The sequence below is a fragment of the Muscardinus avellanarius genome (assembly GCF_963383645.1).
Source record: "Muscardinus avellanarius genome assembly, chromosome: 1".
Taxonomy (NCBI): domain Eukaryota; kingdom Metazoa; phylum Chordata; class Mammalia; order Rodentia; family Gliridae; genus Muscardinus; species Muscardinus avellanarius.
In genome coordinates, this window is record NC_137786.1 from 190,100,001 (window position 1) to 190,112,060 (window position 12,060).

Sequence of the window (12,060 nt, forward strand, 5' to 3'; positions counted from 1 at the left end):
TACAGGGGCAATGACTGAAAAATCCAGTGCGTAGTATACAAAGGTAGGCCAGCAGAATTATTGACTTGTCAAAAGAAGAGCATGTTCCCAGGGGTCATCACAGTTGTTAGGTTAACATTGCAAGACTCTTTCAACTCTGTTCCTGTTAGTGAATGAGACCACTATTATATTCTATACTCTGTTGAGAATTTACTTGGAATGAAAGTGCTAATTCTACAAAATAAAGGCATCAGGAACTATACCTAACTACAAGAGGCTGGGAACATGCAGGAGCTACAACCTTCAGAATGTAAATATCATTTACTCTGATGACTAAGGATTCAGTCTTTATCTTTTGAAATCCAGAGAAATATTGCTCTCTTGTTTGAGTTAAACCATTTTTTAGTCAGTTATTTATGCTTATAAGAATCAATGTAAAGGTCGTGTTACATACTATCTGCTATTAATGGTAATATACTTCAGCTTAAGCTCTAAAGTTTCACATTTGAAACAGTAGAGGGCAGGATTGGAACACAGCTATTTATCTGTGTAAATTTATTTAAGATTTATATGTAAAATATAACCAGATAAATTATAGTTTTCCAAATTATTTTGTGGTTTATTAATTTTAATCTAGAATGCATTCAAGTACATGAACTCCTTTTTTTTTGTAAGAGGAAAATTGAGGCTGGGCATGCTAGTACACACCTGTAATCCCAGTTCTTGGGAGGCTGAGATAGGAGGATATTAGGTTTGAGACCAGCCTCAGCAATTCAGTGAGACCTTTAATAATTTAGTGAGACCTTGTTTCAAAAAAAAAAAAAAAAAAAAATAGAGCCGCGTATGATGGTGCACACTTGTAATCCCAGCATTTGAGAGGCTGAGACCAAAGGATCACGGTTCGTGGATAGCCTCAGCTACTTAGCCCCTTCGTAACATAGGGAGACCCTGTTTAAAAAATAAAAAGACTAAATAATAGGGCTGGGGGGTGTAGCTCAGAGGTACAATGCCCCTGGGCTACATCCCTAGTACTGTTAAAAAAAAAAAAAGATTAAGTATAAATTAAAAAAATAAAAATAAAAAGGGATTTGGGTATATTTCAGAGGTAGAATACACCTGGGTTAAATCAGCAGTTAAAAAAATTGATCAAAACGAGTAGTTTGAAGTAGTTTGAAGTATAAAGATACAGTACATGAAAATTAGCATCTACCTAAATTTTGCATAGAGCCTAAAGTTTTTTTTTTGTGTGTGTGTGTGTGTGTGTGGTACTGAGGTTCCTGGAAACCCTTCTACCTCCAGGTTACACTACCAGACACCTATGTTTTATATTTTTATTTTGAAACAGGGTCTCTTAAGCCTGCGAGGCTGGCTTCAAACCTGCGCGATCCTCCTGTCTCCGCCTCCCAAGCCCAGGGATTACAAGTGTGCGCCACCATGCCCGGTGATAGTTTTGTTTTTGTTTTTGTTTTTTAAATGTAAGCAGGATATAAGGAAGTTGAAACAGGATATGGGAAAGTGAAATGAAAATATAACAGATATTTCTTAGACAGGGGAAGCATTATTTTGAGTATATGATGGTGTTTGAAATAGAAGGTGGAAAATGTTCTTTTTTTATCTTTTGAAGTGATGTAACAGCAATGTATTGTAGTTAAAGAAACATTTAATACATTGAGATAAATTTATTCTGCTTCATATGATTGGTACTAAAATCGAAACATGCTCCAGAGAAAATTAATCTTTAATTCTGAGAAGTGTTCATATAATGTAAATGTTAACAGAGTCTACATATTCGTTTAACTTTTTAAAATAAAATCATGTCTTGTAAAAGATAAAGAAAATTGAATAAACCAGGCATGGCATATACTTGTAGTCTCAGAACTTGTGAGGCTGAGACAAGAGGATTGCAGGTTAAGGGCAGCCTCAGGGACTTAGTGAGACATTATTTCAAACTAAAAAATAAAATAGTGCTGAGGATCTAGCTTAGAGGTAGAATGCCACTGGGTTTAATTCCCAGTACCTCCCTCAAATAAAAAATAAAGAAAATTGAAGGAAAAAGTAATTGATTATATTATACACATCTACTTTAAAAAGAGATCAGGCTGGATGTGATTTTTCTGGCATGTAGAAACTGGAGCTTCTTGGTAATAGGTTTCTAAGTGTACTTTGAATTATGGAGTGAAATGGGAGTATGTAAAGCATTTTTAACCACTATTACATTTCAGATTCAAGTGTCTAGAAATTAGTGCAGTGAAAGAAATATTTTTTGGACATCTGTGTTATTTATTTATTTTTATTTTTTATTTTTATTGGTGCACTATAGTCTCACATTATAATGTGAATCATGTTGAAAATTGCATATTTGAAAATTGCATATTTACACAGTACTTGGTGCCCTTCCTCTTCCTACTCCACTTCCCCTTTTCCCTCCCTCCCAATACTGAGTGTCCATGTTAATCATGTTATATTCACTTGTATACACATATTCAAATATAGCTTTTTCATTAATTAACCTCAGCCTTCTTCCTCCCCTACCCTTACTTTCTGACTTTGCTGAGGTTTCCCCTCCATTATCTGGAGTCCCTCTGGTATCTTTAATGCTCCCTAGCTTGAGCATATTAGAGAAAATATATGTCCCTTCTCTTTCTGTGCTTGGCTAATCTAACTTAGCATAATGTACTGTAGGTCTTTTCGTTCTTGTGAATGACAGAATTTTGTTCTTCTTTATTGTTGAGTAGAATTCCATTGTGTGTATTTCCCATAATTTTGCAATTCATTCATCTGTTGAGGGAGACCTAGACTGGTTCCATATTTTGGCTATTTCAAATTGTGCTACTATGAACATGGGTATGCATAGTTACTGTAGTTTTCTGATTTCATCCCCTTTGGAAAGATACCCAGGAGTGGTATAGCCAGATCATATGGTGGATCCATTCCCATTTTTCTTTTCTCTCTTTTTTTTTATGGTGGTACTGGGGATGGAACCCTTCCACCTCCGGGCTACACTCCCAGACCTATTTTATATTTTATTTGGAAACAGGGAATCTTAAGCCAGCAAGGCTGGCTTTGAACCTATGCAATCCTCCTGTCTCTGCCTCCCAAGTGCGGGGATTACAAGCGTGCGCCACCTTACCTGGCCATTCCCAGTTTTCTAAGGAATCTCCACACTGATCTCCATAGTGAGTGAACTAGTGTGCACTCCCAGTGTAAAAGTGTTCCTATTTCTCCACATCCTCACCAGCATTTGTTGTTATTTGATTTTTTTTTAAATTTTGTATTGGTGCATTATATTCATACATCATATTGGGGTTAAAAAACTTGTGTGCACATACATGTACTTATCACTGATTTAACCCCTACCCAATTCCCATCCCATTCCCTCCCCATCCCTTCCTCCCTTGCTTGGCTTAGTAGTTGACTTTCATATGTTTAAGTACATTGTGTGTTTTAGAGAATTTCCTTCTTCCCCCCCTCCTTTCTCCTCCTTTAGGTTGTCTTGTTTGCTCTTCTATAGGATTTCCTTTTTCATCTAGAGTTCCTCCTATGACCCATTTCTCCCTAGCTCTCACATATTAGGGAAAGCATCTGATTTCTTTTTTTTTTTTTTGTAACTGACTAATCTCACTTAGCATAATGTCCTCTAGTTCCATCCATTTCCCTGAAAATGATGTAATTGAGTTTTTTTAATGGCTGAGTAAAATTCCATTATGTACATATCCCACAGTTTTGTAATCCATTCATCTGTTGATGGACATCTTGGCTGGTTCCATAGTTTGGCTATGGTGAATTGTGCAGCTATGAACATAGATACACATGCATTAGTTTGGTAGGTTGGTTTCCTTTTTTGGGGTAGATACCCGGAGATCAAATGGTAGATTTGTTCCCATTCTTCTGAGGATTCTCCATACTGTTTTCCAAAGTGGTTGCACTAATTTGCAATCCCACCAACAATGTCTTAGAGTTCCCACTTCTCAGCATCCTCGCCAGCATCTGTTGTTGTTTGTGTTTTGAATGATGGCCATTCTAGTTGGAGTTAGGTGAAATCTCGGGGTAGTTTTGATTTGCATCTCTCTGATTGCCTGTGATGTTGAGCATTTTTTCATGCATTTATTGGCCATTTGAATTTCTTCTTTTGTGAAGTGTCTATTTAGTTTGCTTGCCCATTTTGTGATTGGTGCTTTGTTTTCTTAGTGTTGAGTTTCTTGAGTTCTCTGTATATTCTAGATATTAGTTCTCTATCGAAGGTGTAGGTGGCAAAATTTTTCTCCCATTCTGTTGGCTCTCGATTGAAGTTCTTGACAGTTTCCTTTGCTGAACAGAAGCTTTTCAGTTTCATGCAACCCCACGTATTGATTCACCTTTTAATTTGTTGTGCTTTTGGGGTCTTGTTGAGAAAGTGTTTATCTGTGCCTATATGTTGCAGTGTTGGACCTATGCCCTCTTCAAGGTCTCTGGTTTGATTTCCAAATCTGATCCATCCTTTTCTTTTGGTGGTACTGGGGTTCTTGGAAGCCCTTCTACCTCCGGGCTACACTCCCACGGGCTATACTCCCAGACCTATTTTATACTTTTTTATGTGGAAACAGAGTCTCTTAAGCCAGTGCGGCTGGCTTCGAACCTGCCCGATCCTCCTGTCTCCGCCTCCCAAGCGCGGGGATTACGTGCGCCACCACACCCAGCTGCTTGTATTAGATATAATAAACTACATTTTCTTTATCACAGTAGTATACAGTGCTTTATCATCTATATTTAATTTCTTCAAAAAAGTCCCCCAAACCTATTGGAAATATTTTAATCATAGGAAATAACTGAGTTAATGGTATCAATATCTGAGAAAGGAGAACAGAAAGTAATGAAAAACTGTACTTGAGTGCAATGATTTTCAGTGAGGTGAACTGGATGAGCAGCACCAACATTATCTAATAACGTGTTAGAAAAGATAGTTCTTTACCCTATCCCAAACCTACTGAATCAGAAACCCTGAGGATAGGAACAGCAATCTATATTTTAAGAAGCCTCCCAGGTGATAATGATAACCTACTTTAGGCCATGGATTAGCAGACAACAGTCTGGTCTCTAATCTGTTTTTTCTAAATAAAATTTTATTGAAACGTAGCTATACCAATTTATTATCATTTATGGGTGTTTTTGTGCTAGTGGCAGTCAAATATTTGCATCAGAGACCTTGTGGCCTGCAAAATAAAAAATGTTATTTTGTGCTTTAGTAGAAAAGGTTTGTTGATTACTGCTTTCAGCCTTAGGCTCTAGATGGAGGTCTAAGCCCTAAATGTATAAGCAGATATTTGCTTACTGAATTGAAGACCACAGAGAAAGAAAATTTAAAAAATTTAAATGATTTTAAAATTCTTAACCTGTTATCTTTCCTTTTTAGTCAAGGATACTATCTAAATGGGCCTTTTAGTTCAAATCTACTGACAATCCCGAAGCAAAGGTCATCTTCTATATCACTGACTCATCATATAGGTCTGAGAAGAGCTGGTAAGAAATCATTCTTCTTATTATTTTTAAGAGACATAGTCTTGCTGTGTTGCCCAGCCTGGCCTTGAACAGTTGGCCCAAGGGCTAGGCTTAAGGAACCCTCTTGCCTTACCCTCCCAAGCAGTTGGAACTATAGGTATGTACCATACATCTGGCTTAGAAATCAGTTTTTATAGTTAAAATATGGGAGTTAACCAGCAATAAAGAACAAAATCATGTCATTTGCAGGAAAATGGCTTGATCTAGAGATAATTATGTTAAGTGAGATTAGCCAGTCACAGAAAGTAAAGCATCATATGTTTTTTTTTCATATAGGGAAGTAGGAAATGTTTTGGCTACAAGAGGGACGTTAGAACAAGGGAGGTACGCTAGGGTAGAGGGGGGCAGAGAAAGAATTAATGAAGGAAGCACTTCTATTGAAGTTAAGCAATGTGAGAATACCAATGCCATGGAAGAAGAAGGGGAGGATTAGGGAGGGAGCCAGGGTAAGTTCAGCAAGTACTATGTGTATATTTGTCACTATCACTGTGAACTACATTATGATGTGAGACTACAGTGCATCAATAAAAGCATATATAAAAGCAAATAAATAAATATAGAAGTTCACAAAATACATGATAATATAAATTTCACATTTTAATTAAATTTGAGTACCATTTTATGTATTATAATTTAATATCAGTAAGCAGTTTGGGTTGGCTACTAGCTGACTAATTAACAGTTCATTGAGTAAACACATTTTGAACATCTATCTACCTGGCACTTTGATAGCACTAGGAATTCAGAGATAAAATATAGATCTAATTTACTAAGTAATTTCAAATCAATTTCAAATCAAGAACAAGGGGAAAAAAATCTTAGGGAAAGGATTATTTCTTTTGGTGAATGGTAATTGTAGAGAAAAAAAATATCATTAGTTAGAGGGTAGAAAAGACCCTGACAGTATCCTGGTAAGTCATTCTAATTTGATTTTTTTTTTTTTTTTTTTTTTTTTTTTTTTTGGTGGTACTGGGGTTCCTGGAAGCCCTTCTACCTCCGGGCTATACTCCCAGACCTATTTTTACATTTGTATTTGGAAACAGGGTCTCCTAAGCCAGCGCGCGCGGCTGGCTTCGAACCTGCACGATCTTCCTGTCTCTGCCTCCCAAGCGCGGGGATTACAAGCATGCACCACCACGCCCAGCCTAATTTGATTTTTTTTAAAATTAAAAGATCATAGACGGATGAGGATGTGGCTCAGTGGTAGAGTATTTCCCTAGCTCCAGCACCCCTGCCTCAGGAAGAAATTATGGAACACTTAAAAACTTGTTTGAAAAGATAGTTTACAAATATAACATAGTAATAGAGAATATGGATACTTTCATATTAGATAGGTGTAGTAGGATATCTGATCACACAATTCTTTTATACACAATAAAATATAACATGAAGCAGGAAAATGTTACTTTAAAGTTTTTAAATTTAATTTTATTGATGCATTATAATTATACAGAATAGTAAAATTTTTGTTACATAACATAATTTGGTCAATTAATTCCCTAGTACCCCCTTTTCCCCTCATCTCCTCCCTCTCCTTGATCTTTTTTCTTTATTGGTCTCCTTTAGGAAAATGTTACCAATAGTAAAGAAAAACAGACACTAGAAGGAGATCTACATATGATGTTAGATTTAAAAGTCTTTAAAATAATAGTGATGTTTTAAGTGAAAATGGGCCAAATAGATGGATACTTTGAACATTTAACTAGAACACATAGAAAAGAATGAGACACTCTAGAACTGAGAAATGCATCTGATAAAATTAAAAGCTTACTGTGTTCAAGTGTAGTGGAGAGCATTATGCTAAGCTAAATAAAACAGAAGTAAAACTACTACATATCCTTACTTGTATGTGAAATTTAAAAAAGAAAGTTAAATATGTAAAAATAGGGAGTAAAGGGCTGGTTGGATTGGGGTGATGGGAATAGAAGGATACAGATCAAAGAGCACAAGATTATAGAAAGGCTAAAGGGCCAGTGTACAGCATGAGGACTATACTCAGTAATACTGTATAAATTTGCAAATGGTGAGATTTTTGGTTCTCTTACATACACACACACACACAAACAGACACACACACACAGAAATAACTATGTGAGATGATAGATAATTTACTTTGTTTTTCTGTAGCAGTCCCCTGTGGTTACATATTTAAAGTCATGTTCCATATATATATACACATACATACATACACAAACACACACACAATATATTATATTATATTATATTATATATTATATTATATATATATAAAATCAAGATATTCACATGTATTATGGAAAAGGCTTCCTCTTCCACTTGTGCTGGAAATGTGAGTAGAAGCATTCCCCACTCCAGGGTTTACCACACAGCACTTGTTTGTATTCTCCACTATATAGGCTCATTGTGTTTCAGGGATGCACATTTGCAGCATATAGTAGGCTCTCAAATATTTGTTGGATGAGTGAATGAGCTTGAAATATTTGAATGTATGTTTTTAAAAGGATATTCCAGCTCGGCGTGGTGGCGCACGCTTGTAATCCTAGCATTCGGGAGGCTGAGACTGGAGGATCGTGGTTCATGGACAGCCTCAGCTACTACTTAGTGAGGCTCTCTGCAACTTAGTGAGACCCTGTTTGAAAATAAAGAATAAAAAAATAGGGCAGGGAGTATAGCTCTGAGGTTGAATGCCTCTGGGTTCCAGCCCCAGACCTGCAAAAAAAGGATCTTCCATTGTGTTAGTATATAGTTCTCATACCCTTAATTTACTTGATGCTGTTTAAGAACTTGAGTTCTATAATTGGACATTCTTGAATTGAAAATTTAAAAAGATTAATAGAGATTCGTTGCTCATGTAGATAATCAAGCTGGAACTTACATAAGATGCGAAAAATAAAGACCTTTTTGAATTAGGAAACTATGTGCCACACAATATGTACATTTTAGTCATCATCTCAGTCTTTAGTTCTTCTGTGCTATTCTACCAGAGGCTCATTACTCAGTAGTCACTGATGATGACAAACATAACAGCAGTTGCTAAAATCTCTAGAATGTCTAAGGTCCTGTGGAGAACTTAATCCCATAATTGTAAAAATTTTGCATTATTTTTAATGTGCTTTTATTGGTGCATTATAGTTTCACATTATAATACAAATCTGTTTACAATGACATACATGCACACAGCTTTGTTTGCCTTAAAAATAAAAAATGTTTTTTATAAAAGCACAACTATATGCAATGAGTGAGTACACATACATAGATATTTATCTATCTACTCTCTTTTAAATCTTTAAGGTACTTTATCTGCCCTGAGTCCTATGAATTCTCCTAGCCATCCTGGTTCCTTAACTAATCGGTCACGCATAGAATTTCCTGATACTGCTGATTTTCTTACCAAGCCAAGTGTTATTTTACACAGATCTCTGAGCAATGTACCCAACACATCAGATTTTTATCAGCATCTTAGAAATTCTGATAGCAATCTGTGTAACAGGTAAGTTTCCTCTTTATTATTCATTTTCAAATATGTTATTTTAATAAAGTTTTAACAGTTTTCTAATTATATTTTGTTTTGTGGCACTGGGGATTGAATCCAGGGGCATTCTACTTCTGAGTCATACCCCAGCCCTATTTTTAATTATTTATTTTGAAAGAGGGTCTTACTAAGTTGGCCTCACTAAGTAGCTGACGCTGGCCATAAGCCCACAATCTTCCTGCCTCAGCATCCCAAGTACTATGATTATAAGCCTGTGCCACCATACTCTAATTCTATTTTTATAACTGGATGATGGGATAGGACTATATCCTCTTCTTTATTTATCTAGCAGGTTTTACTTTAAATAAGCTTTTTCTAATGTCAATGATGGTATTAATTTTCTAATTAAATGATCTCCATCTGAGGTATTTTACCCCTCACAACATTTCAGTAAATAGAGAAGAGTTTTGATAGATACAACTTAAGTGTCAGTTCATGTACCCAGTTCATATGGTGATAATGCGCATATCTACTTTTTACCTCAGTTCCCAATGTTGACTTTCAGAAATATGTTATTTCTTTCAAGGACACACAGATGTTTTGTAGGTTAAACCTTTTTAAGTTATTAGGTTAAAGCTAATAACTTACAGAAATGACAGAATTGTTTAAGTTACAGAAATTAGAATATTAGAATGTGTTGCAACTAGGATCTTGGTTTAAAAATAAGCAGATTTTTCTAATTAGGTTAAAAGTTTTTTAAACTGTATGTATCACATATATGTTTATCTACTTTATTCTATAAGCTGTGGACATCAAATAATAAAATATGTTTCAACAAATGAATTGGATGGTATAGACTGTCAAAGTGGAAAATCAGGTAAGATTGCACAAGTCATATGTATTTGAGTTGAGGAGGAATTTCTTATAGTGTTTTTTTTTTTCGAATGGTTACATGAATGAGTTTGAATTCCATTTATTTATCCTTAAAGGTTTTTGTTTCTTCCAGTGCTGGAAATCAAACATAGGGTCTTTCACATGCTAAGCAAAGCTCTACCATTGAGCTATATCCTTGGCCCCTATTTATTCATCTTTTAAAATGAAAATTATAATATTTTTACCTACTTCACAAAGGATTTATTAAGAACAAATTATAAATAACATGTTGAAAGTACTTTTGGAGAGTAAAAATATGTTGTACAAATGAAATCTTTGATCATGGCTAGTGTTGATTAATAGTGAGATTGTTTATATAATGTTGAAATCTGTATGTACAGTTTAAGCTCAAAAGTGTATAATTTTTATGGCATAGAGATGAATTGTTTTAAATTTGTGTTATATTATTCTAAAATATATCCTTGAACAAGGAATATTTTTGTTGATGAAATTATAGTTGTTTTATAACTTTAAGAAGCTAATGACCCAAATAGTTAATCATAGTTAACCAGATAACTCAGGTTACATCAACTTTAACACAGCTAGTAAAACTGTAAAAATTACTTTTTAAAATATCTACTCAAAGGCATTAAAAGACTAATAAGCAGCTAAGAATTACCAGTACAAGCTGAGTATACTTCAGAAGCTGAGAGAAGAAGATCACAGGTTCAAGGCCAGTGTCCTGTTACTTAGTGAGGCCTTGTTTCAAAATAAAAAATAAAAAGGTCTGGGAGTGTAGCTCAGTGGTAGGACATTCCTGAGTTCCACTCCCAGACCCTCCCTCCACCCCGCCACAGAAATACCAATAGAAGATCTGGAGTATGGTAGATATTCAAGATAGTGTACCTTGAGTTGAGGATACCAAGAGGGTACCAATTTCAGAGGAGCCAGTGGCTTATACAATAAACAGTCCTTTAGTGTAGCTTCATGAGATGAAGGAGATAAATAATGGAGTTGAAGGTTTATCCTGTAAGTATAACTTAGTATACTATGAAACACTGTACCCTAGGAAAAAAGGCATCCCACAAGTAAAATACTGTTTTCACGGATTATAGAATTCATCTTTCTAAGACATGAGTGTCACCCTCACACCATAATCAGACAAAGTAATCACCAAGAAAATATAGACCAATATTTCTTATGTGTATAGACACAAAAATTCTTAACAAAATACTAGCAAACAGAATACAATGTTATAAAAGGTCTTGTTGTGACCAAGTGTTATTGGTACAATGCAGGAATGGCTGGACAGTCAATGTAAATAGATCACGGTAATAGTATAATGGGAAAAAGCTAAATGATAATCATCTTAGGCAATATTCTCACTGATATAATCCCAAATGACTGACCACACAATTTAGAGGAAGGAAGATTTATTTACTCACGGTTCCTTGGATATTCTGGGTTCAGTTTGTGTGAGGCTGAAGTCTTGAATCTCAGGGTATGGTGGTGAGAAGCAGAGGAATAGCACAGGGCTCTGCTCTCCTGTCCTGGAGGCCAGAAGCAAGAGAGAGGAGAGTGCCTTATATAATCCCCAAGGCCACACCTTCAGGACCCCTCCTTAGCAACGAGACCCTGCTTCCAGAATTGCTACCTTATAGCTGTGAGAGATAGGGGACACTCTAAATCCAAACAATTACAATAATCTCAACAGATGCAGAAAAAACATTAGAAAAAAATCAGTACTTTTTTTTAGCCAGGAAGTCTCTCTACCAGATAAAGTCTATATTTGCCAGTAATATTATCTTTCATGGAGAAAGAATAATTTTTTCACCTAAGATCAAACAGATGAGGATTTTTGGTCTTTGTAGTGTGTGTGTGTGTGTGTGTGTGTGTGTGTGTGTGTGTGTGTGTGTTTTACTGGGGATTGAACTCAGCGACATTCTATCTCTGAGCTACCCCAGCTCTTTTGTTTATTCGTTATTTTGAAATAGAGTCTCACTAAATTGCAGAGGCCTTCACTAAGTAGCTAAGGCTGGCTGTGAACCTGCAATCCACATGTCTCGGCCTCCCAAGTACTGGGATTACAAGCGTGTGCTACCATGCCCAGCTTGGTTTTTGTACTTTAATTCAACATTACACTGAATGCTTTCCAGGGAAATTAAGAAAAATAAAGCCATGCAGAATTTACACAAAGAAATAAAACTATTCCCAGTCACAGA

At 35.7% G+C, this 12,060-nt stretch overlaps 1 protein-coding gene across 1 annotated transcript in view; it reads left to right on the forward strand.

Annotated features, from left to right (window-relative positions):
• The window catches only part of PDE3B (phosphodiesterase 3B), a gene marked incomplete at both ends in the record, with an annotated part of 124,021 nt that overhangs the window by 91,135 nt on the left and 20,826 nt on the right, over window positions 1-12,060 (forward strand). Inside the window, 3 exons of the mRNA XM_080690277.1 lie at window positions 5,369-5,475; window positions 8,785-8,983; window positions 9,769-9,842. Of these exons, the coding sequence (XP_080546403.1) occupies window positions 5,369-5,475; window positions 8,785-8,983; window positions 9,769-9,842 (380 nt within the window). The remainder of the gene's footprint in view (window positions 1-5,368; window positions 5,476-8,784; window positions 8,984-9,768; window positions 9,843-12,060) is intronic.